At 38.5% G+C, this 27,217-nt stretch overlaps 1 protein-coding gene and 1 pseudogene across 2 annotated transcripts in view; both read right to left on the reverse strand.

Annotated features, from left to right (window-relative positions):
* AQR (aquarius intron-binding spliceosomal factor) overlaps positions 1–27,217 on the reverse strand; it is a 115,599-nt gene that overhangs the window by 70,141 nt on the left and 18,241 nt on the right. Inside the window, exons 5-13 of the mRNA XM_008017124.3 lie at positions 26,595–26,715; positions 23,844–23,984; positions 21,765–21,833; positions 20,784–20,884; positions 18,345–18,421; positions 14,078–14,142; positions 11,785–11,901; positions 9,752–9,865; positions 5,716–5,819 (exon numbers count right to left, since the gene is read on the reverse strand). Coding sequence (XP_008015315.3) covers positions 5,716–5,819; positions 9,752–9,865; positions 11,785–11,901; positions 14,078–14,142; positions 18,345–18,421; positions 20,784–20,884; positions 21,765–21,833; positions 23,844–23,984; positions 26,595–26,715 — 909 coding nt within the window. The remainder of the gene's footprint in view (positions 1–5,715; positions 5,820–9,751; positions 9,866–11,784; positions 11,902–14,077; positions 14,143–18,344; positions 18,422–20,783; positions 20,885–21,764; positions 21,834–23,843; positions 23,985–26,594; positions 26,716–27,217) is intronic.
* Positions 6,224–7,045, reverse strand: LOC140710434 (midkine pseudogene; annotated as a pseudogene). Its single transcript, XR_012091450.1, has one exon. The product of XR_012091450.1 is annotated as a midkine pseudogene (transcript).

Raw genomic sequence — 27,217 nt, forward strand, 5'->3', positions numbered from 1 at the left:
GTGGCAGGCGCCTGTAGTCCCAGCTGAGGCAGGAGAATGGTGCGAACCCGTTAGGTGAGCTTGCAGTGAGCTGGGATCATGCCACTGCACCCGAGCCTGGATGACAGAGCGAGACTCTGTCTCAAAAAAAAAAAAAAAAAAAAAAAAAAAGACAAACTGTTTATACAGCCTTGGACAAATGGCATTTTTTTTTTTTATTTCAAATTTTGAATAAAATAACTATAACTTCAAGGAAAACAACTATCAATACTTGCTGTCAACGATAAAATCTGAACTTCCACGTGAATGTGAAAAATTAGAATTTTGGAAAACCAGTATTTGCCACCATGAGCTTCATAGCTTTCCACTATTTAATTGGTTTCTCCACCTCCCCAAAATTCCTGTGCTAATTTACAGCAAATCCTACTCTCCATCCCAGCCTAGCAACCATAATCAGTTTTCTATTTGTAATTCTGTCTTTTCCGGGGGGTCAAATAAATGGAACCACACATTAGTTAGTCTTTTTTCTTGTTTTTTTGAGACGAGTCTCACTCTGTCGCCCAGACTGGAGTGCAGTGGCATGATCTCAGCTCACTGTCACCTCCACCTCCGGGACTTAAGCAATCCTCTCACCTCAGCCTCCCGAATAGGTGGAACCACAGGTGTGCACCACCACATCCGGCTAAATTTTGGTATTTTTGGTACAGACAAGGTTTCACCATGTTGCCCAGGATGGTCTCAAACTGCTAAGCTCAAGTGATCCACCTGCCTCAGCCTCCCAAAATGCTGGGATTACAAGTGTGAGCCACAATGCCTGGTCTTAGGTAGCCTTTTGAATGGCTGCTTTTACTTAGCATAATGCATTTGAGATTCACCCACACTGCATATTTATCTGTAGTTGGTTCCTCTATGCTGCTGAGCAGTATTTCATGACATGGCTGCAACACAGTATGTTTATTCATTCAACAGTTGAGGGATATTTGTGTAGTCCAGTTTTTGACGATTTTGAATAAAGCAACTATATTCATTTTTGTACATATTTTTGTGTGAACATAAGTTTTCACTTTTCTTGAATATATCTGTAAGTGGAAAACACTGGATCATAATGTTAAGTTCATGTTTATCTTTACAAGAAACTCAAATTTTTCCAAAGTGGCTATCCCACTTTGAATTCCCACCAGCAATTATGAGAATTCCAATTGCTCCACATCCTTGCCAAGAGTCAATATTATCTATTTCAGGGTTGGTTTTTTTTTTTTTTTTTTTTGGTTTTGTTTTGTTTTGAGATAGGGTCTTGCTCTGTTGTCCAGGCTGAAGTACAGTGGTATGATCATAGTTCACTGCAGCCTCAACCTCCTGGGCTCAAGCAACCCTCTTATCTCAGCCTCCTGAGTAGCTGGGATTACAAGTATTGTGCCAACACGCCTGGCTAATTGTTTTGATTTTTAGTAGATAAGTGATCCTTCTGCTTCAGCCTCCCAAAGTGCTGGAATCACAGACATGAACCATTGTGCCTGGCTTTACCCATTTAAAAAAACAAAAAAAAAAATTCTAATAGGTATGTAGTATCTTCTTATGGTTTAAATTTGTATTTCCCCAATGACTAAACGTGTTAAGCATCTTTCCATGGGCTTACTGACATCTATTTTGGTCAAGTGTCTGTTCAAATCTTTTGTCACTTGTAAATTGTTTTATTATTATAGGAGTCCCCACTTATCTGTGGTTTCACTTCCCGTAATTTCAGTTACTCATGGTTGACCACAGTCTGGAAATAGTTAAGTACAGTAGAATAAGATCTCTTGAGAGAGAGACGACATTCGCATAACTTTTATTATAGTATATTGTTGTAACTGTTCTCCTATTATTGCTGTTAATCTCTTACTGTGCCTAATTCATAGCTTTATCATAGGTTTTTACGTGTACATGTAAAAACACAGTATAGGGTTCAGTACAATCTACAGTTTCAGGCATCCACTGGGGTTCTTGGAACACATTTCCTGCAGAAAGTGGGGGACTACTGTATTGAGTTCTGAGATTTCTGGGTACCATTCCTTCATCGAGTATCTATTTAGCCAATATTTTCTTCTAGGTTGTAGCTTTTTTTATTCTCTTATCAATGTTTTTCAAAGAGCAGAAGTCTCCTAGTTTTGATCAAGTCCAATTCATCATTTTTTGTTCCATTATGGATTGTGCTTTGGTGTCTATAGAAATCTTTGCACAAACCACGATCACAAAAAATTTCTCACATATTTCCTAGAAGTTTTAGGTTTGACATTAAGGTCTATAATCCATTTTTGGTTAATTTATGTATATGATGCAAGGTATGGGTCAAGGTTTATACTTTGCATATGGATATCTAATTGTTTCGGCACCACTGATGAAATCCTTTCTCTACTGAGTTGCCTTGACACATTAGTCAAAACTCAACTAACCATATAAGTATGGTCTATTTCTGGACTCAATTCTATTCCATTGATCTATACATCTATCCATTTATCAATACCATAATGTCTTGATTACTATAGCTTTACAGCAAGTCTTGAAATTAGAATCTTCCAACTTTGTTCTGTTACAAAATGGTTTGGGCTAGTTCCTTTGCCTTTCTATGTTATTTTTAAAATGTTTGTCAATTTCTATAAAATATCCTGCTAGAATTATGATTGGAATTAAAATATATCCATAGATTAATTTGGGAAGGATTCACACGTTGTTGAGTCCTCTTATCCATAAGCAAGACCTAGCTTCTAATTTTTCAAATTAATTCATTTTAATTGTACAGACCTCCTTGACACAGTTTCAGATTCTACTCTGAAACTAATTTTTAAAGGAACTACCACTTGTCAAGTTTTCATAGCGTATCAAAGAACATTCCCAATTATTTGATAAAGCTTATCAAAATACACTTCCCTCTGTGTAAGGCCGAATTGTCTTAATTTACTTCAACCAAAGCAATATCTTACAACAAACTGAATCCAGAAGCAGATGTGCAAATCTGTCTTCAATTAAATCAGTCACAAAAATGTCAAACAATGACACTCTTTTAATGGTGGCTTTCTTTTCACTTTGGAGAATACGTTTTTCATTAGCAATACATATGGCTAACATACAACAGATTTGAATCAATATACTTTTTTTTTTTTTTGAGATGGAGTCTCACTCTGTTGCCCAGGCTGGAGTGCAGTGGCACAATCTTGGCTTACTGTAACCTCCGCCTCCCAGGTTCAGGCCATTCTCTTGCCCCAGCCTCCCAAGTAGCTGGAATTAAAGGCATGCACCACCACGCCTGGCTAATTTTTGTATTTTTAGTAAGATGGGGTTTCACCATGTTTGCCAGGCTGGTCTCGAACTCCTGACCTCAGGTGATCCGCCCGCCTCAGCCTCCCAAAGTGCTGGGATTACAGGCATGAGCCACCACGCCCAGCCTCAATTGGTATTTTTAAATGAATTAATAAATATTTAAGATCGTTCCAGTTTTTATTTCTACTATAGTGAATATAATGAATATAATACACATAAACGTTCTTCGGGATCCTCAATAATTTTTAAGAGTGTAAAGGAGTTCTACGGGCAAAAATAAATTCCCCAGATGAATTATGCAGCTAAGCTAAATGTTTTTTTTTAAAAAAAAAGCAACAAAAGTATTTTAAAAATAAAGGAAAACATTTTATAACCTTAGGGTGAGAAGGACTTCTACATAAAGCACCTAATACAGTTATTTAAAAGATTGACAGTTGTCATTAAAAATTTTAAATATCCATAATGACAAAAGATGTTATAAGCAAAGTTAAACTGAGAGCAAATAACTGCAACACAAACTAGACAAAGGATTAGGATCAAAAATATTAAAAGTTCTTTAAAATCAGTAAGATGACAAGCAATGAAATGCAAAATAGCAAAAGAAAATAAGAAGGTTACAGAAGAAATATAAATGGCCAAGAAAAAACAGAAAAATGCTTAATTTCCCGAATAAGATCAGGGAAATGCAAAGTAAAACGAGACAAAAATAGCAAAAATTAAAGTCTAATTTACCCAGCATTAGTAGGGAGAAAAATAAATCCTCATACACTGCTAGTTTAAGTGTAAACTGATATAGTCTTTTCTGAAGGAAATTTAGCAATATGTAACAAATTTTAAACACACGCCCCATTTGAGTCAGCCATTCTGCTTCTAGGAATCAGTATGAAAAGGATGCTCATTGCAGAACTGTTTGTAAAAGCCAAAACTTAAAAATTAAAGATTCACCAACAGCAGGCCAGGCACGGTGGCTCATGCCTGTAATCCCACCTCTTTGGAAGGCCAATGCAGGATCACCTGAGGTCAGAAGTTCAAGACCAGCCTGGCCAACATGGTGAAACCTCATCTCTACTAAAACTGCAAAAATTAGCTGGGCATGGTGGAACGTGCCTGTAGTCCCAGCTATTCAGGAGGCTGAGGCAGGAGAATCGCTTGAACTCGGGAGGTGGAGGTTGCAGTGAGCCGAGATCACACCACTGTACTCCAGTCTGGGCGACAGAGCAAGACGTCGTCCCAAAAAAAAAAAAAGATTCGCCAATAGGAGACAAACTTTTAAAAAAATAGTATGGTGGTCCTGTTTAATGGAACTCTATGTAGTTATTTAAAAGAATGAAATGAATCTATGTGTTATTAATTATATTAAATCCTCATATGAGAATGAACAACCAAACCAACCTCAGCTGATTACATTTTAAATAGTCAAAGAACTAAACATAATTCCTCCCAAGAGCTGGGAGATGATACAGTACAGTAGTTCAAAGTTAGGGCTTGGAAATCACACTATCTGGGTTTAAATTGTATCTCTGCCACTTACTTGCCGTGTAACCTAGGCAAATTACTTAACTATTCTATGCCTCAGATACCTTATATGTAAAATGGTACCTACTTCTAGTATGAGTTTTCAGAGTTGTTTACACACTTCACAGAATGTCTTTCACATAGTAAATAAATGTATGCCATTATTATCACTATTTTCAAAAGGATATATTAGCAGATAACTAAGTGCCAGAGGATATTACTAATTTTATAAATTTTAAACATGCAAAAATTTCCCTAAGTCACACCTCTAGTATCACACATAATGAATCTTTATTGGTTTTTGTCATATGTCGTCTGATTGATGAAAATGACCAGCTTTATATTCTACTCTAAGAAAAATTTAAGATCTAAGAAAAGTGTATATAGGCCGGGTGCAGTGGCTCAAGCCTGTAATCCCAGCACTTTGGGAGGCCGAGACGGGCGGATCACGAGGTCAGGAGATCGAGACCATCCTGGCTAACACAGTGAAACCCCGTCTCTACTAAAAAATACAAAAAACTACCCAGGCAAGGTGGCAGGCGCCTGTAGTCCCAGCTACTCGGGAGGCTGAGGCAAGAGAATGGCGTGAACCCGGGAGGCGGAGCTTGCAGTGAGCTGAGATCCGGCCACTGCACTCCAGCCTGGGTGACAGACCAAGACTCCGTCTCAAAAAAAAAAAAAAAAAAAAAAAAAGAAAAAAGAAAAGTGTATACATCATAAAAAATAGAAACTTTACCAAACATGGATAAGTGACAAAGACACCAAACTGCTGGAGAGAAGCACTAGTTGTGGACGTCAATGAAGAGTGAAATAACAAGTAATATTACCTAAAGTACTGCAAAATGATTAAAAGCAATAAAGAAAAGTAAAATTGAGGCAGCATGATACAAAAAAAGAATATATAGTTTTTTCATGTTGTCTTACCTAAGAGGTCCAAAAAACTTGACCAAGGACTCCCGAGTATCTACTTCTGCCACGTTTGAGAGGGCAAAATCATAGAGTTCAGGAAAATGTGCAAAAGCAGCTCTCTAGAAAATAATAGCAAAAAATATTAATAATTAATGTCTACATATTAATATAAACATATTTAAGAATGAAAATATTTTATAAAAATATTAACGCATTTCTCTTTCTTACGTGACCTCTACCTTAATTAGACAGAAGCATGTAATAAAAAGAGAAAAGACTGCACCTGTCATAGCAGAAATGTAAAAAACAGAGTCGGTGTTCAGCTTTTGATATCTGAAAGCATTTTCAATATATATGAAAATAGCCACAAAGGCAAGCTTTATTGATAGAAGAGGAGAAAAAAACAAATACACACTTGATTATCAAGAACTGGTCCAACAAGACTAAAAGAAAGTCCCAAGGGAAACTCTGGCTGCAGAGAGAACTTGAAGGAAAGACCAAAAACATTATGCTTGTGCCTTGCTTTTTTTTTTTTTTTTTTTTTTGGGGGGGGGGGGGAGTCAGTTTATTTGATGTGTTTCTTAGTAATGGAATTGTGGGGAAGAACAAAAGCGGGCTCTGGGACTCACATTGCTTTGGGGGAGGCTAAAGCTTCCCAGAATCCCTTGTCCCTCCCCACTTTGGGCACTTAGGGGTGGGGCTGGGGAGTGAGAGGGACAAGGCAGGGAATGATTGATTAAAGCTAACGAGCAGACAGAAGGCACTGGTGGGTCATATCTCGGGCCTGGAAGAGGGAGGGCGTGGGCCAGGCCCCATGTAACACCAGGGGCTCCTTGGCATCCAGGCTTGGCCTCTAGTCCTTTCCCTTCCCTTTCTTGGCTTTGGCCTTGGCTTTGGTCTTGGGGGTGCAGGGCTTGGTGACGTGGATGGTCTCCTGGCACTGGGCATTGTAGCGCGCCTTCTTCAGGGTGCCTTGGCGGACTTTGGTGCCTGTGCCCCCATCACACGCACCCCAGTTCTCAAACTTGTACTTGCAGTCGGCTCCAAACTCCTTCTTCCAGTTGCAGGGCACCCTGCACCGGATGCGCTGGGTCTGGGCCCCGCAGGTGCCCTCGCGGAAACCCACGCCGCAATCCTTGCTGCTGGGGGTGCAGGGCCCCCAGGCCCACTCCGCACACTCGCTCCCCGGGCCGCCCTTCTTCACCTTGTCTTTCTTTTTGGCCACTGCGGAGGTGAGCGCCAGCAGGGCGAGGAGAGTGAGAAGGAGGAAGCCTCGGTGCTGCATCTCGCTCGCTGCCCGCGCTGCTTCGCTCCCTCCCGCGCCGGGCCCCTGTGCCTTGCTTTTGTTTGGAACTCTGGGAAAAGACCTCACAGGGCAGCAGTCTCAACCAACATAGGGTAAGCTGTCAGAAAACAGAAATAGTAGCATTGCAACAGAGTGACTGAGATAATATCCCTAGTCTTCCTTGGGATTTGATGACAGAGTGATTGAAATAATATCCCTAGTCTTCCTTGATGCCCATGTGGCACAGAAAAGATTCAGAAGTTTTCATGTGTTCCATGGTGGATGACACAGAAGGTTGCCAGGAGCGAGCTTGCCATGGGATTATGAGATTACTACACACAATGGCAAAACGACTCTGCAACCCAAGCATGAGAAAAGAATTGTATAAGCAAGGAAATAAACAAGTCAGTCCTTAGGAGAATGCTAGCACCATCAGGCAAAGTTGGGGCCTCCTCAACAGGGGAAATAGCCAAGTTCCTTGGAAGCAATAATGATGCTTTGCCTGTGTCAATACAATAGACCACATGCCACACCAGCTGTGGTTATTCCAAGGGCACAGGACAAAAACACTAACGCTGTGAAAAAAGCAGGAAAAGACATCTGAGTTAATCCCTCTTCCAAAACAATAAGGCTATTTTAGTATCTCCACATACGTACTAGGAAAGAAAAATAACAGAGATTTTTTTTCGCTTTGTACACCATTATTTATTTATTTATTTTTCTTCTTAAAAAAAAAAAAAAAACGGGATACATGTGGAAATGTGCAGGTTTGTTACATAGGTATACATGTGCCATGGTGGTTTGCTGCACCTATTGGCCTGTCCTGTAAGTTCCCTCCCCTCAACTCCCATCCCCAACAGGTCCTGGTGGGTGTTGATCCCCTCTCTGTGTCCATGTATTCTCAATGTTCAACTCCTGCTTATGAGTGAGAACATGCGGTGTTTGGTTTTTCATTCCTGTGTTACTTTGCTGAGGATGATGACTTCCAGCTTCATCCATGTCCCCGCAAGGGACATGATCTCATTCCTTCTGATGGCTGCATAGTATTCCATGGTGTGTATGTGCCACATTTTCTTTATCCAGTCTATCATTGATGGGAATTTGGGTCGGTTCTATGTCTTTGCTATTGCAAATAGTGCTGCAATAAACATAAGTGTGCATGTGCCTTCATAGTAGAATGATTTATATTCTTTTGGGTATATACCCAGTAATGGGATTGCTGGGTCAAATAGTATTTCTCGTTCTGGATCCTTGAGGGATCACCATACTGTCTTCCACAATGGTTGAACTAATTTACATTGCTACCAACAGTGTAAAAGCGTTCCTATTTCTCTGCAGCCTTGCCAGCATCTATTGTTTCCAGAGTTTTTAATAATTGCCATTCTGACTGGTGTGAGATGGTATGATATCTCATTGTGGTTTTGATTTGCATTTCTCCGATGATCAGTGATGTTGAGTTTTTCTTCATATGTTCATTGGCCACATAAATGTCTTCTTTTGAGAAGTGTCTGTTCATACACGTTGCCCACTTTTTGATGGGGTTGTTTTTTTCTTGTAAATATGTTTAAGTTCCTTATAAATTCTGGATATTAGACCTTTGTCAGATGGATAGATTGCAAAAATTTTCTCCCATTCTGTAGGTTGCCCGTTCACTCTGATGACAGTTTCTTCTGCTGTGCAGAAGCTCTTTAGTTTAACTAGATCCCATTTGCCAATTTTGGCTTTTGTTGCAATTGCTTTTGGCGTTTTTGTCATAAAGTCTTCGCCCATGCCTATGTCCTGAATGGTATCGCCTAGGTTTTCTTGTAGGGTTTTTATGGTTTTGGGTTTTACTTTTAAGTCTTTAATTCACCTTGAGTTAATTTTTGTAGAAGCTGTAAGGAAGGAGTCCAGTTTCGCTTTTCTGCATGTGGCTAGCCAGCTTTCCCAGCACCATTTACTGAATAGGAGATCCTTTCCCCATTGCTTGTTTTTGTCATGTGTGTCAAAAATCAGATGGTTGTAGACGTGTGGTGTTATTTCTGAGGTCTCTGTTCTGCTCCACTGGTCTATATGTCTGTTTTGGTACCAGTACCAAGCTGTTTTGGTTACTGTAGCCTTGTAGTATATAGTTTGAAGTCAGGTAGCATGATGCCTCCAGCTTTGGAGAAGAGAGATCTCTTAAGAGATAGCTAACTTGATTACAAAAGGGTTTGAACTGAATCTTTACCCCTTACAAAAGACTCTTTAAAACAGAAATAGCTGGATTACTTTAAATAGAAATAGCTGGATTATTTTAAACTGACAAATAAAACTTCCTTCTACCATCAGAGAAACTGAAGCTCAAGAACAAGATAAGATCAGCAATAGAAAACAAATGAAGATACTTTTTTGGGCATATCTGAACTACACTGGTAAATTTCAGTCCCATCATATGTGTTCATCTTAAAAATGTGCAAAATGCTTACACACCCCCTGCCATATGTTGAAATACTCTTTAATAAAATAAAACTGACAGCAGAGCTAATATTTAAATGCACCAAACTGGCCCAATAACTAATATTTCTGAGTAGCAAATATCAGTATACTGATTCACAGAATTTAGACAGGTTATAAAAGAAAGTCTTATTTTTCAAGAATTCATCAGAAAAAGAAACATTAAAAATATTGAATATAAAAACACTATTAAATTAGCATCGTTTTCAATCTGTACCTATAAAAAACCTAAATTGTAGTATGACAAAACCTTATGGAGCATACACAAAGTCTACAATGTATTTTAATTACCTGTAGAGATGTAATTCTATCATAGTGAATTGTGGTCATCTCATTCTCTGTCAGAGCATTTCCAGTTTGGTCATTAATTTCAAAACCAGTATAGAATTTAAGCATGTCCAAAAGCTGAAGAAACACATTTAAATGTATAAATCATATGAACATAAGGGCAAGAAAGCACAATACTATTTAAAATAATAAACAGGTTCACACAGTTTCTCAGAGGTGCCGAAAAACTCAGGAATGTAAACATTACAAAAAAGATTTTTAGAGTATATCCAACTAAAAATGTTTTAGTTACGTGAAAATGGAGTATGTGAATAAATTGTTAAGTCTATTTCATATACATCATCTACTTCTGCAAAGAAAAACTTATACTGCAATCCCAATACTTAAGAGACATTAAGGAGGTAATCTAAAGAAGCCCAGCATTTTAATGAAACAAACAAAATCTATCCTACATCACTGAAAACTTACAAAGCTATAGCACCAGAGGGAACTCCTGAGGTCTCTTACTACAGGTTTTGCAATTCATAATTGGAGATACTTTTTTATATGCTGCTTTTTTTTTTTTTTTTTGAGTCAGAGTCAAGCTTTGTCGCCCAGGCTGGAGTGCAGTGGCACGATCTCGGCTCACTGCAAGCTCTGCCTCCCAGGTTCACGCCATTCTCCTGCCTCAGCCTCCCGAGTAGCTGGGACTACAGGTGCCCGCCACCACGCCCAGCTAATTTTTTGTATTTTTAGTAGAGACTGGGTTTCACCATGTTAGCCAGGATGGTCTCAATCTCCTGACCTCATGATCTGCCCGCCTCGGCCTCCCAAAGTGCTGGGATTACAGGTATGAGCCACCGTGCCTGGCTGTGCTGCTTCTTTTAAGGAAAAACAGTAAGACAGGGAAAGCTAAGTTATTCTTTTTTCTCCATGGCCATCAAAGTCCTTTGGCTTAGTTTCTCTTGCTAACGAGGCTCTGATGTCTCCCCTGTAGCAGCAGCTTCAACAGAGCCTACTGGCTGCACTCAACCCAAATCTTTATTTTTAGATCTAATCTATGGCAGATCAGATATTAGGATTTAAAATATTTTAATATATGTGGCAAATCACTAGATAGAAATTTTAAAAAAGAATAGGAGAAATGCTCACAGATATAAAAGAACAAAGGGGATATGTAAACACATACCAAAATTGTATCTCTAAGTATGATCTCACTGAAAGATAGCATTAGAAGTTTGTTAAAAATGATTTCTTCTGCTGGGTGTAGTGGTTCACGCCTGTAATCCCAGCATTTTGGGAGGCCAGGGTGGGCAAATTGCCTTAGTTCAAGAGTGTGAGACCACCTCGGTAACATGGTGAGACCCTGTGTCTACTAAAAATACAAAACATTAGCCAGGCGTGGTGGTGCATACCTGTAATTCCGGCTGGTATCAGGATGGTATTAAACTGGGGAGGCTGAGGCAGGAGAATCACTTGAACCCAGGAGGCGGAGGCTGCAGTGAGCTGAGATCATGCCACCACCACTGCACTCCAGCCTGGGTGACAGAGCAAACTCTGTCTCCACAAACAAAACAAAACCAAAAGAAATGCTTTCTTCTGCATGACATAACAGGAAATGTAAAATACTGTGTCTTCCTACCAAGACAACAAAGTTAAGTGCATTTGCAGCTTCCTTATTCAAGGGAGCATGTACACTTCTACACGATCAACTGTCTGTCACCATTATCTTATAGAAAGAGTCATAGTATTGGGGCATAGTTCATTTAAAATTAATGCCCATCAGCTATTATATTTCACATAAAATCAAAACTTGTGAACATGGTGACTGTATTCCCCAAATCATAATTTAGTGTAATAATAAAAATCACATATAATGAACAAAAAGTTACATAATTACTAGAGGCAATCTATATAATACATTCATTTTACACATTAAGACATGACTTTAAAATAACCAGGAGTTTGTGTTATGCCCAGATACTCCCAGTTGTGGCAAAGAAAAGATCAGTTTAGAAAGTAAAACAATAAATATGTTCAGATACATAAATATTCACCTGGGAAAAAAGATGGCCATCCTCTTCTCTATGAACAAGATTGGAAAGGTAACAGTGAACCAGAAGGTGGGAGTCATCCAGGATGGTATTAAACCAGCGCCTTGTGGGTAATAGGGCCTGGGAAAAACAAACATCGTAACAGTAAGTTTGCATCTATTCTCCACAGCTAGAAGTGAAATGTACTGATATTTAACTCACAAGTATTAATCACATACAAGGCACCCTCTAACCTTCCAATAGACACATGGTACACAATGCAAGAGGTCCCGTTCATGCTGTAAATAAACTCAGTGGCAATGTTTTTGGTTTTAAAAACAATAATGATGATGAAAGAACTTTTAAGATAAAATTGAAAATAAGGGACCAGGCATGGTGGCTCATGCCTATTATCCCAGCACTTTGGGAGGCCGTGGCAGGTGGATCACCTGAGGTCAGGAGTTCGAGATTAGCCTGGCCAACAGGGCAAATCCCTATCTCTACTAAGAATACAAAAACTAGCTGGGTGTGGTGATGGGCGCCTGTAATCCCAGCTACTCGGGAGGCTGAGGCAGGGAGAATTGCTTGAACCCAGGAGGCAGAGGTTGTCTTCAACCAAGATCCTGCCACCACACTCCAGCTTGGGCGACAGACCAAGACTCTGTCAAAGACAAGAAAGAAAGAAAAGAAAGGAAAGGAAGGGAAGGAAGGGGAGGAAGGGGAGGAAGGGGAGGGAGGGAGGGAGGGAGGGAGGAAGGAAGGAAGGAAGGAAGGAAGGAAGGAAGGAAGGAAGGAAGGAAGGAAGGAAGGAAATCTAGCACTAAAGGAATCTCACAGATCATCTTGTCCCGTAGTGTTCCAACAAAATCCTACATAAAATCCCATATGTACTGTGTGTAAGTTTAAAAGTGGAGTTGCTCTGAGGAAAAAGGAAGTACAAATTCCTATGTGGAGATTCCTGTCTGTTTCCTCTCCTCATGTTCCCCTATACCATAGCTTGCAAATCACTAATCTAATCAAATATCCTCATTTTATAGATGAAGTTACTGAGACCCTCAGAAGTTATAAATTAGTTACTGGCAAAGCTAGAATTTGAAAGATCTCATGAATGACTGCTAGTCCAATATGCTAATACTCGTATCAAGAAACCACCTTACTTCTCCAGATAAGGAACAGATTTTCTTTCAATTTCCCACATTAATGACAAAGGAAAGGAAATCAATTCTGTATCTGAACTTGTCAGCAAATCCTGCGCGAAAGAGTATGAAATTTTTTTTTGTTTTTAAGAATCTTCATTTTAAAAAATTGAACACAGCAGCTATATTTTTCTTCGCAAACATTGGGCACATTTAGAAAAGTGAGATTATTTAAGGAGACAATTATAAACCCATGACTTCAGCCACTATAGAAAACTCTGTTTGAGGGGTATTAAAGTATGACACAAAATAAATTGTCACTGCTAGACTCATGTTTAATAACTACACTACGTAATATTTTTTCTACACACAACAGCCCATGATAGATGAGTCAGTCATTTGAAAACCTCAAGGGCCAACTACTCGTGAGTTCCTTCTCTAAGTGACACCCAGAAACAGGTGCAAAGTAAAACGAGTTTGAGGTGATGAAGAAGTACTTCATATAGACCAGGCACGGTGGCTCACACCTATAATCCCAAGTAGTCCTCCTACTTGGGAGGCCAAGGTGGAAGGACTGCTTGAGCCCAGGAGTTTGAGACCAGCCTGGGCAATATGGTGAAACCCTGTCTCTACAAAAAACACAAAAATTAGCTGGGCGTGGTGGTGCCCAACTGTAGTCTAAGCTGCTCAGGAGTATGAGGTGGATCCAGAGGATCACTTGAGGCCTGGGAGGCGAAGCGTGCAGTGAGCTGAGACGGCGCCACTGCGTTCTAGCCTTGGTGACAGAGCAAGACCCTGTCTCAAAGGAAAGAAAAGAAGAAAAGAGAAGAGAAAAGAAGAGAAGAGAAAATAATTTTTTTTTATTTTATTAGTGTATTTTTATTGTATTGTATTGTATTGTATTGTATTAACTTTTTATTAATGTATAATGTATATTAATGTATATCAATAAATAATGTATACTATATCATTATACAATACATGGGTGCCCAATATGTATTGTATTATACATATGTATTATATATGTATACAATAAATAATACAATACATATGTATAATAAATATATACTACATATGTACTGAAAGAAAAGGAAAGAAAAAAAATACTTCATATATAGTTATATGCTTAATCTTGGACCCCCTAATGATTATATAACAAAAGGTCACTGTAGATTTCTTACCTCTAGATCAATCATAAGTTCAATGAATCTTTCACAGTAATGAACTTTGTCCATAGTGACAGGTTCTAGACATAAGAGAGAAAGCGTGATAGAATTTTCTTACTAGGCCATTTTGGACGCTGTTTCTGAAAACTGGCAGTTATTTAATAACTTAAATAAAGTCATTTGTCTTTTATTCATCAGAATTGGACTATGATCTAGAATGAGGATCTCACATATACGTATTTTTTAAGGCAGGTCTTACCCTGATACTTAGCTCTACAAATATGAGAAAATAAAAAATCTAGCTTGTGTCAGAAGGACATTTTAAAAATCAGGTTTGCAAAGACATTTTAAAAGTATTAATCTTTAAAAATCCGTATTTAGTTAGATCTTGGAAAAACTTAAGAGATATAAAAACTAGAAGGCAGTTTTATATCAGTTTTTGCTCAACTTTCCTTGTCTTTACATTCTAAACTTCTGAGAGTTTTCTCATATGTATACACACACACGTGTATCTACACACACACACCTTTAAACTGCACTGAAAACTAATTAGAGAGACAATTTTTGATTTTTTTCCCCTGTACATGTATTACTTTAACATTAGAATGCCAATGACACAACGAACAATAAAAATACCTTATAAATCACTAGCTTATTATATTACTATTTATGAGCATAATATACTATTTTTACAAACATTTATTTTTATTTTTAAATAATTACAACCTTAGGGCATGAAATTCTTTCAGAGTACAAGCTTTTTTTCTAATGCCAGGAAATGGTCTACCATTTTACCAACTAAAACCATCCTGTCAAGTTGGTTTCAATTAAAACAAAGATAATTTTAGGTTTCCTGTTGCTACTTAGTTTAAAGACTTGCGGCAGTGACTAACACCCAGTGCCAGACCTATAGAAGGCATCCTACAAATGCTTACATAAAAATCCATTTATTTATCTGTAGTGTACAGGAAAACGGAAAGCTTAATGTAAAGCAAGAAATGCGAATACTTTTGTGTTTAACATATACAGAAATGTTAACTGGAACTTTTTCAGCTAGCATATGCCCATAATCTAAACCCTGAAATAACAGAAGTATAGAAATTATTAGCTGGAAAAGACCTTTGGGAGCATCTATTCTAGATCTTCATTTTCCAGGTAGCAAAACATGATCAACGAAAATGACCTGATAAAGGTGTAAAGCTAGAATGGTTGGTTAGAACTGGAACCCAGGTTTTCTGACATACACATATAGTTGTTTAAAATAAAAATTTAAAGGAGCAATTTTTAAATTAAATCCATTCAAACCAACCTTTTGTTGCTATCTTTTGTTCTTGTAACCGTCAAAGGAAAACATTTTTTCCCAAACTAAAACAGTGAGCAAATTCTGAATTCTGTATCTTTATTTATCTCTTGAGAAATTACTGGCAATGGCCTATTTAAAATTAGAAAACAATGCATGGTGCTCAAGTTCTGTGCCCTGGTGAATAAAGTTGCATGTTTTTACCACAGCTGGTCTACTGGGCATGTTGCCTAAGGTAGAAACTTTGGTGTCCCAATTTCAGGCACAAATATATCCTTATCATTTGTCTCTGTTACACTGTAACTTTTTTCCCCTTCTAACAGCAAGAAACTTTGGTGTCCCAATTTCAGGCACAAATATATCCTTATCATTTGTCTCTGTTACACTGTAACTTTTTTCCCCTTCTAACAGCAATCTTAACATCTCAGACTGTCCTACACAGATTTTCAACAACTCATCTGGGCATTCCGTTTTTAATGACCCTATTTTAAAAGGAAACTACAATCCTTCTTAAAATCTTTGAAAAATTAGCCTTCTGTTTCCTAAGTATATAATCCATCTATCTTCATACCCATTCTGAACTGGCAAATTATTGTCACCATCCTGTTAGTTCCTTTGCCAGCAAGCTGACAAGTTTTGATAGAAACTCAAGACTAAGAAATGATGTTTTCTAGCCAGGCGCAGTGGCTCACACCTGTAACCCCAGCACTTTGGGAGGCTGAGGAGGGATCACTTGAGGTCAGGAGTCCAAGACCAGCCTGGCCAACATGGTGAAACTCCATATCTACTAAGAATACAAAAATTAGCCGGACATGGTGGTGTGCACCTGTAGTACCAGCTACTCGGGAGGCTGAGGCAGGAGAATCACTTGGACCCAGGAGGCAGATGTTGTAGTGAGCTGAGTTTGCACCACTGCACTCCAGCCTGGGAGACAGAATAAAACTCCATCTCAAAAAAAAAAAAAAAAAAGTTGTTTTCTGACAGTATATAAACAATAGTGGCAACAGCAAGTGGTTTATAGGCTGTTAAATTACTGCATACCCTATGTTCTTGTTTTTGAAACCTAGATGACCCTAGATAAACATTCCACAGTTAGAGATATCAATTTTTATTACAGACATTAGTCTATAGACATTAGTAGCTCAAAGCACTCAATGTTACTCTTTGTGCCAAGAAAACCCAATCTTAGGCCAGGCGCGGTGGCTCACGCCTGTAATCCTAGCACTTTGGGAGGCCGAGGTGGGCAGATCACGAGGTCAGGAGATTGAGACCACCCTGGCTAACATAGTGAAACCCCGTCTCCACTAAAAATACAAAAAAAATATTAGCCAGGCGAGGTGGCAGGCTCCTGTAGTCCCAGCTACTCGGGAGGCTGAGACAGGAGAATGGCATGAACCTGGGAGGCTGAAGTTGCAGTAAGCCGAGATCGCGCCACTGCACTCCAGCCTGGGCAACAGAGCAAGACTCCATCTCAAAAAAAAAAAAAGAAGAAAACCCAATCTTAGTCCTCTTTCCAGGTTGAAGGCACTTAGTGGAAAGATATAGATACACTAACATTAAGTGACTTAAGATTATAAGCATAAAACGTTTTCTTTATACTAATGCTAGCAGCAGTACTGTGCCCCAAATCAGATACAACTGATTTACTGCATTGGTATCAACTCCTCACTGAATTGTAGCTATGATTTTCAGCTGTAAAATATTACTTGAAGGGTCAGCATTTATAACTCACTCCATTGTATTTTTTTAAAAGCTGCACTTTCTGATGCAAAAATATAAATATGGTACACCTATAGAGCTGTTCTTAGATTATATTCCACTTAAAAATATTAAACAACTGGCTGGGCATGGTGGCTCATGCCTGTAATCCCAGCACTTTGGGAGGCTGAGACGGGTGGATTACCTGAGGTCAGGAGTTCAAGACCAGCCTGGCCAACATGGTAAATCCCCGTCTCTACTAAAAATACAAAAATTAGCTGGGCGTGGTGGCACACGCTTGTAACTCCAGCTACTCAGGAGGCTGAAGTAGGAGAACTGCTTGAGTCCGGGAGACGAAGGTTGCAGTGAGCCAAGATTGTGCCACTGCACTCCAGCCTGGCTGACAGAGTGAGACTCTGTTTCAAAAAATAATAATAATAAACAATTATAATTATATTTTATACATTTTTATATAGTATATACTCTATATAATACATACTTATTTTTAAATCAATAAATGGAGCTATGATGGAGGAAAATCCTTCTATTTAGTCTTTTAGCTCAAATATCAGTAATATTTCTCCTTTTTTCCTCCAAACAGTATCAATAGTACTAAAAACACTATTCAGCACCATATTATAAATAATATGCAAATATGGTCTGTAATTTTCCTGTTCACAACTGTATCCCAGCACCTTAAAGGGGACCTAGATCTAGTAATTAGGTGATAAAAATATTTGCTACTTAAAGGAATATTTCAATAACCACACTGGTGCCTTTAAAATAACCCTTAGGCCAGACGTGGTGGCTTACGCCTGTAATCCCAGCACCTTGGGAGGCTGAGGTGAATGGATCACTTGAGGTCAGGAGTTCGAGACCAGCCCGGCCAACATGAATAAACCTCATCTCTACCAAAAATAAAAAACTAGCCGGGCATGGTGGCGCAAGACTGTAATCACAGCTACTCGGGAGGCTGAGGCAGGAGAATCGCTGGAACCCTGGACGGGGAGGTTGCAGTGAGCCAAGATCATGCCACTGCACTCCAGCCTAGGTGACAGAGCAAGACTCGGTCTCAAAAAATAAATAAATAAAATAAAATAAAATAACCCTTAAAGGCAGTCCCAATACTCACACTGGTAATATATTTAAAAAGGAGAGGACATACACTTTGCCAATACAATTTAAAATCATTCCAAGAACAGTTTTTATATTAGAGATGAGTAAATACCACAGGGGCAGTTATATGAGAATTTCCCAAATGCATTGAGTAAAAAAGATAGTTACCGGAAAGTGGGACTGACTTCAGTACAGAGATAAACTTCTGGATGAGTTGTGAAAGAAATCTCCTCTCTTGATATGCCCTAAAATCAGAAAGAACATTGACCAATTATTTTCGACAAATAGTCATTTCAAAAGTAAATTCTAAATGTTGATAATGGCTTTCCTATACTGTTCAACTGTTCATTTCTCTGTGAAGCTGGGACTATAACTTGAATATACAGCTTCTTCTTTCTATGTAAATGCAGTGCTATATGAAGAAAAGGAGAGTCACATTACTGATCTAATAAGCCACCTAAGCAAGCACCACCTCCTTGCACCGTGAATGTTTTCTTTTTTTTCTTTTTTGAGTTGGAACCTCGCTCTGCTGCCCAGGCTGGAGTGCAGTGGCACAATTTCATCTCACTGCAACCTCCACCTCCAGGGTTCAAGCAATTCTCTTGCCTCAGCCACTCAAGTAGCTGGGACTACAGGTGCCTGCTTCCACGCCCAGCTAATTTTTGTATTTTCAGTAGAGATGGGGCTCCACCATCTTGGCCAGGCTGGTCTTGAACTCCTGACCCTGTGATCCACCCGCCTTGGCCTCCCAAAGTGTTGGGATTACAGGCGTGAGCCATGACACCCAGCCTGAGCCACAGCGCCCAGCCAAACATTTTCATTTGTGATTTACAAGTCAGACTGAGAAAGAAGTTTCAAAATTCCATTTATAGTCTGCCCTTACCATTAAAAATCTCACATTTAATGTAGTTAAAATGCGATGAAAAATATTATACTTTAACATTTAAGTATTAAGTATAAGAGAGTATTACAACAGCTAAAGATCAAATGCTTAAAAAATAATTTTCTATTCATTACTACTTTAAGATACATTCACTAATAAACAGACACGTATCAAGTATCGTAGAGCTGTAAATGCTTGTAACAGTCCTGCTGGAAATACAAAGAAGGGGAATGGCTAAAATCTACTTGTAATAACAAGTCATATATTATAAACACAATTAGTAATACATGCCAGTATGCGATTAATAAAACTGCCTGACACTAATTAAGCACGCATGGTGCCAGGATCTAAGCTATGCTAAACACTTCACATCTTTTTCTTTTTTTTTTTTTTTGAGACGGAGTCTCGCTCTGTCACCCAGGATGGAGTGCAGTGGCATGATCTCGGCTCAGTGCAAGCTCCGCCTCCCAGGTTCACACCATTCTCCTGCCTCAGCCTCCCAAGTAGCTGGGACTACAGGCGCCCGCCACCATGCCCGGCTAATTTTTTGCATTTTTTTTAGTAGAGACGGGGTTTCACCACGTTAGCCAGGATGGTCTCATCTCCTGACCTTGTGATCCGCCTGCCTCGGCCTCCCAAGGTGCTGGGATTACAGGTGTGAGACACTGCACCTGGCCTTCACATCATATTTAATACTGATAACAGTCCTCGGAAATGGGAAATATTGTCCAGATTTCACGATGAGGCTTAGAGGTGAAGTAACTTGCCCAAAGTCATACAGCAATTGAGAGGGGAATCTAGCTAAGTCTGATTGTAGAACATCCCAATCATTACATATACAGCTGGTGTTTCAAAAAAAATCAGAGCAGGTGTTCTAGGAGTTCAGATGAAAGCACTATGATCTAAAGTAGTTGGTCTGGAAGAGTGTTTATATGGTTAATATTCAATTAAGTGGAGTGAAGAGGAAAGGGATTTAGGAAAGAAATGCTTAAGAAACAATGACTAGAGTATTCCAGTGATTTACAAGAGTCACAAGAAACAGCTGGAAGCTTCTGAAAGCCTTGGAAGAAGTTTAGAGTTAGGCTGGGCGCGGTGGCTTATGCCTGTAATCCCAGCACTTTGGGAGGCCAAGGCAGGCGGATTACCTGAGATCGGGAGTTCGAGACCAGCCTAACCAACATGGAGAAACCCCATCTCTACTATAAATAAAAAATTAGCTGGGCGTGGTGGCGCATGCCTAGAATCCCCCAGCTACTTGGAGGCTGGGGCAGGAGAGTCGCTTGAACCTGGGAGACAGAGGTTGCAGTGAGCCACAGTCGCACTATTGCACTCCAGCCTGGGCAACAAGGGTGAAACTTAGTCTCCAAAAAAAAGTGAAGGAGTAAGAAAAAGAAACGAAAAGTTATATTAATAGCCTAAAGATAGTGGAGCAAATTGAGAATCATCCATGAGGGACACGGACAATAGGCAGGGAGAAAAACAGTGGGTCAACTATATATACTTAGTAGCACAGAAAGAAGGAAAAGAAGAAAAGCATGATGTTCTAGCTTCTGCTTTAGATCTTTGTGAAAAATATTCTTATGACAGTCTAGGTAAAAGCACTTATTATAATAACTTACTTGGGCTCAGCACTATATAAAGGGAAACAACAAACCAGTCAACATCATCTAAAGTCCACAATCCAGCATAATAAGCCAACATGAAATGAAGCTCTGCCAACATACTGTTCTCTTGCTTCTGGATCCATCTTTTCATCATTCTTTTTAATCAAGTTCCAGAATTTTCTTAGCTTAGGGGTCTTTTTTAATTCTAATTCCAATCGTGCCTGAAGAAGAGATGTGTTATTAAATTACCAGTAACCTCAAAGTTTACAAGGATAAGGATTAGATCAACTATTTGCTCGTTTTCTAATATATGAGTACAAAAGAGAGCAATCAAGATTGTAAGCTCAATAATTATTTTTTTATTACAAAACTTAAAGAGCTAAGTCTGAAAAATATATGCATCAACACTTAGCATAATCACTGAGGTTTGAAAAATATGTGTCTGAAACAATGCACAAAAAACAGCTATCACAAGTAAATAAGGAAATGTCCACATTAGCATATTGTCACTTTTTAACTTAGTATTAATTATTTATATGTGCCTTATGTTTTCATGCCCATCAACTGGTACTTATGAATGAGTCTGCATATCTGAGTATAAGCAGAAACACCTATGTGCAGGAAATGAAACTCTGAATAAAGCATTACACTCAAATCTGATAGTTTTAACTTTACCTAAGATGTATTAATTTGGCTTTGGTGCTTGCACATATTACCCAATGAAGACTTTATGGAAAAATGGAAGTCATTAATATTAGGTATGATCCAGATCTTCTCCTACAGCTATATATATACTCTAATCAAGGGGAAAAAAATTCAAGTCCACATTTAGTCTCATCTATACTTTGCTAAATTAACCCCCTTTCTCTACAAGTTCAATAGATACTACCTTATTCATTTTATATCACTAAAATTAAGTTAAACATCGAATGCACATAAAAACTTTAAAAACTTTATCTGTAAGTTAATGCAAAGTGGTTTTTCTAAGAAAAGGGGTATTTACCTACCACTTGTATATCCAAGATTAAGGCTATAGACTCTAAAACCAGATGCTCTACTTATAACACATACATTCCTAAGATTCTGAAATTAGAGACTTACCAGCTGTAAGCCCATCCACATTGGGAGGGAGATAAGCTGCTGTACTTGACTCCGTATCAAGTCTACCTCCTGTTTAGGGCATGAAGGAAACAAGTTCATAAGCATACCAGCATTTCTACTTAAGTCTTTACATTAAGAAGTATTACTGCCTTTTTAAGTCCTGGATGGAAAACATGCCACCAATATTTTCCAATTAATATTTTGATATTAAAAAGTTCAATGCTTTAAAAAAGATTCCATCCTTATTATTTATAGATTTTGTATCTGCAAATTCATACACTAACAAAAATGTATTTTTAACCCCAAAATCAATACTCCATATGCTTTCACAGTCATCCAGACAAAAATCTGAGTTGCCTGACGCGCACATTCTCAGGTGAGACTGAACTGATGCTCTGCTTCATTCTCATTGAGTACTTTTTTTTTTGGCATGTTTGTGCTTTTTGATGATTTCACTGTTTAAAATGGCACCAAGCCCAAGGCTGAAGTGCTGTCTGATGTTCATGGGTGCAAGAAGGCTGTGGTATGTCTTACAGAGATAATACGTATGTTAGCTAAGCTTCGTTCAGGCATAATTATAGTGCTATTGGCACTGAGTTCATGGTTAATGAATCAACAATATACAATAAATAAGCTGTCTTTAAATAGAAACACACATAAAATAAGGCTATGTATTGATAGTTTGTATAATGTCATGACCAAGGCTTGCAGGAACCTAACCCTGTATTTCCTCAAGGAGTAATGGTTCAGCATTCATTAGCTCATTCAGTGTTCATAGCTACTTTATAAAATGAATGTGCCAGGCACGGTGGCTCAAGCCTGTAATCCCAGCACTTTGGGAGGCCGAGACCAGTGGATCACGAGGTCACGAGATCGAGACCATCCTGGCTAACATGGTGAAACCCCGTCTCTACTAAAAAAAATACAAAAACTAGCCGGGCAAGGTGGCGGGCGCCTGTAGTCCCAGCTACTCGGGAGGCTGAGGCAGGAGAATGGCGTGAACTCGGGAGGCGGAGCTTGCAGTGAGCTGAGATCCGGCCACTGCACTCCAGCCTGGGCGACAGAGCGAGACCCCGTCTCAAAAAAATAAAAATAAAAAAATAAAAAAATAAAATAAAATGAATGTAACTACCTCAAATAAGAATTGACTGCATATTTTAAAAGATAAAGCATTTCAATAATAAACTAGTTTGGTAAGTTGGTTAAAACTATCACCAAATTACTAATACTAATAAAATCTTATTTCTGCTTAGTTTCTGATAAGAAATCACATCTATTTATATTTCTATTTGTTCTGTTTAGTTTAATAAATGTTAAAGAGATAACAGTGGTATCCAGTGCAGGCATCATAAATCTTTTTTTATGCCTTTAAAAGATCCATGTGAGATAGTACATGGAAACAGGTAATAACTATCCATCTATTAACACTCAGTCTTCAGGATAAGAAAGAACTCCGTGCATTCTCCTGCATGGGTGTAAGTGAACGATCAATTCAGAGGCACCAGATAAATATGTATATTTATCAGATAACCACAGTAGGAAAACTCAAAATATTAATTACTGAAAAAATTTAATTTTTTAGAAGATAATCTTATGAAGGATGAAAATGTATCACACACAAGACATTTTCAAAGATCATCTACAAATGGCCTTTATCAGTTAACTCAAAATACAACTCTCCTACTGACCAACCAGCCTGTGCATGAGGCATGATGAAAAGTAATGAAACTACATCCCTGTATGTATATGCAGTTTGTGGCACAGATCTCATTACTACAATTCCGTATTAACCAGTCTCCTTGCTGCTTCTCCTTTTTGTGCTCTTTGGAGTTTCAGTTCTTATAATCATTTTTCTTAAGAGTCTAGATAGGAAAAATTAAGTATCAAGTTCAAATCTATTAAAAAGTGAACATATCTTATAAAATGGTTTTACTGATAAGTGGCTGAAATCAAGCTAAGCATTATCCTTATTCTCCACTATTATGGATGAAGAGTTGGCTACAGAGGTAATTTCATCTAAACTCAACCTAAAAGAACAAGAAAACTTGAAAATTACCCCAAAATATAAAGTAAAAGTACCAAACTATTGAAGCAATGATCAAGAAAAAGTAGTAAGACTGTCTGTTCATGAAGTGAAAATTCACCATCAGTTTCAGCTAATGCCGCCTTCAAGATGTGTTTAAAAAAGAATGGGAAGTGGTCTGGCTTCTTCTTAAAAATCTGAAAAGAAAAAGAATAAAAATTCATTTTGAATTGGTTTGCTCACTTAAGCTTTAAAGAAGCCCTAGTAGGCTTTTTAGCAGTCTATTAAAAAAACCAAATAATTACAAAAGAGTTATTTGTGTATCTATAAAATAAGCATCACGTGCTTACTTATAATTAATGGCAAGTCAAATACAGGTTTCTGACAGGACTATGAGAGAGTTGCAAAAACTTTTAGCTAATAAAATAATGGCTTTAATTTCTTTAGTTTTTCCTCTGTGGATTATGCCTGTATTTGGCTTAGGCTTTGTTTTCTTATTACGGATCTGAAGTGTTTTAATTTCTCTGATTTAAACAAAAGAAACTGCATCTTTAGCAAAAATTGTAGTTTTCACACTGTAATTAATCTCAAGGACAGCCCCTCCTGCTTTATATTAGCTCTTTACTCTTAAGTTATATATAATGTAAATATATTCAAGCCTCTTTGACCTACCTCTGTTTCTAGTTACTGCCGCAGACAAGCACTCCAAGCGTGTGGTCTACGCTAGTTGTTTTCATTCACTTCTCTAAGACAAGCTCTCCTGAAGTTGTATGGCTGTCAAGTCGTATGGACCGTTATGAAGCCTCAACTCCTTTTCACCATATTGAAGGCTCTTTTTCTTTCATCTGTTATCTAAACAGCAATATTCCTAGGGTTCTAGCCTCACTCTTCTCCCCCTATTATTTCAACCACTAAATACCAATGATTCCAAATATACATCTGCAGTCCAGATTTCCCTTCTGAGCTCTCAAACCTTAGAGTCCTCTGTCTACTAGATGACTTAAATCTAGATATTCCAAAGGCAATTTAAACTGAATATGTCCAAATTCAATTCAACAGTTTTGTATCCTCCAGATTATTCCTCAGTCTCTATTACCTATCTTGGTAAATGGTACCATCATCTATTATATTCATTTGCCCAAGCCTGGAAGGTTATTGAAAATAACACCCTTTCCTAATGCTACTTCAACTGATTATCAAATTCAATCAATTCTACCTTCTAAATCTCTGTATATTCTCTAAATCTGTATTATTATTTCTCTATTTCAAGGCCTAATCACCAAAGTGATCTTTATAACAGGCAAATTGACCAGGTTATTCCCTGGCTCAAAAAATTTTCCTTCTTCCTTTCTATAATAGCTTGAAGCAACTTCAAGAAATCCCGAGGCTCTCTTGATATCGACATAAAACCTATAGTATATTTTGAGCTCTAACGTGCCCTGAGATGGTAGTCATTTAATGAATATTTGAGAGAAGTATCCATGGCTTTATCTTAAAGACTCTATCACCTTCTCACTTCGGAGACCATTTACTCAAAACAGATGACAGGCATCCATTCCTTTTTTTTTTTTTTTTTTTCATTTAAAAAAGTCTGACTGGAAGAGAAGAAACTCTTGATGAAGTGACCATTATATGCTGGGCAAAGAAAACAAAGGTTTTGGATCTCTACTTATCAAGCTTCTGTTGCACCAGCACAAAAAGGAAACATCAGTGCATTAGAAATTTCTAAAAGGAAAAATAGATCCCAAATCAAGGACAAAAAGAACAGGCAGGGCACGGTTACTCATGGCTGTAATCCCTGCACAAGGCGGGTGGATCACCTGAGGTCAGGAGTTTGACACCAGCCTGGCCAACATGGTGAAACCCCGCCTCAACTAAAAACACAAAAATTAGCTGGGCATGGTGGCGGGCACCTGTAATCCCAGCTTCTCGGGAGGCTGAGGCAGGAGAATTGCTGGAACCTGGGAGGCAGCGGTTGCAGTGAGCTGAGATCACGCCATTTGCACTCCAGCCTGGATGACAAGAGCGAAATTCAGTTTCAAAAAAAAAAAAAAAAAAAAAAGAACGTTGAAATTATAACATAAGCATCTGTCTTGACTTTTTTTTATTCATGTAAAACTACAAATATACACTTTCTCTTGTGAAAAAAGACACTGAGAAGTATCTCATTTGAACATTATATACTTGCACTTTTTCTCTTCTTAGAGACAGGGTCTCGCTCCATTACCCAGCTGGAGTGCTGTGGTGCAATCATAGTTGATTGCAGCCTCGAACTCCTAGGCTGAAGCAGTCCTCTTGCCTCAGTCTCCCAAGTAGCTGGGACTACAGACTCACGCCACCATGCCTGGCTAATTTTTTTTTTTAAAGAGACAGGTTTTTGCTTTGTTGCCCAGGCTGGTCTTGAACTCCTGGCCTCAAGCAATCCTCCCACCTCAGCCTTCCAAAGTACAGGATTACAGGCATGAGTGACAGCACTCAGCCTATTTGTATTTATTAATGTAATTTCCATTTTGCCAGCTCCTGATGTAAGTTGTTGTAACATATACCATTCTTCGTTTCAAACACAAAGCAGAAAAATAACTCACATTCATAAATTTTCAATTCATAGTAAATTATTGAATTGTTTGAAGAAAGTGTTGAAACCAAAAGAAAATGTATCTTTCACATACCCATTCTTTTTCTCAGTATTTGCTTTAATGCTAGGTAAAATTCTGCTCTAAAAGCACCACTATCAGTAAAAGTTCTGCCACTTTGTAATGGCTTAAGTGGGTCAGTATGAAAGCTATGAAGTAATTTAAATCAGTTACCTCCCATGCAGGCACGTTTTCTCTGAACTTCTCATTCACCATACAGCAAATTGACATTAAATAGGCCTTGCTGGATACCTCAGGAGAATAATTCATCCAGAGATAATTTTCAAGATACTGGCTATAAAGAGTAAAAAGCACAGAATATTTCATTAGTTACCACCACTCACTGTAATGCATAACTCACCCAGAAAAGCATAATTATTTACAACTTTCTGAAAATATTTTGGAAATCTCTATTTATAACTTGGAATCCTTGGCTGGGTGTCGTAGCTCACGCCTGTAATCTTTGGGAGGCCAAGGTGGATGGATCACTTGAGGTCAGGAATTGTGATATGGTGAAACCCCATCTCTATTAAAAATACAAAAATTAGCTGGGTGTGGTGGCACACGCCTGTAATCCCAGCTACTCAGGGGGCTGAGGCAGGAGAATCGCTTGAACCCGGGAAGAAGAGGATGCAGTGAGCTGAGATTGCACCACTACACTCCAGCCTGGCCAACAGAGCTAGACCCCGTCTTCAAAAACAAAAAAAAAAAAAAAACTTGGAACCCTTCACAAATTTACCTGTTGTCTAGGTCACTGCTACCAGCTACAAATTTATGTATAGAAAACACAGCTTTGG

The sequence above is a fragment of the Chlorocebus sabaeus genome, chromosome 26, assembly GCF_047675955.1.
Source record: "Chlorocebus sabaeus isolate Y175 chromosome 26, mChlSab1.0.hap1, whole genome shotgun sequence".
NCBI lineage: Eukaryota > Metazoa > Chordata > Mammalia > Primates > Cercopithecidae > Chlorocebus > Chlorocebus sabaeus.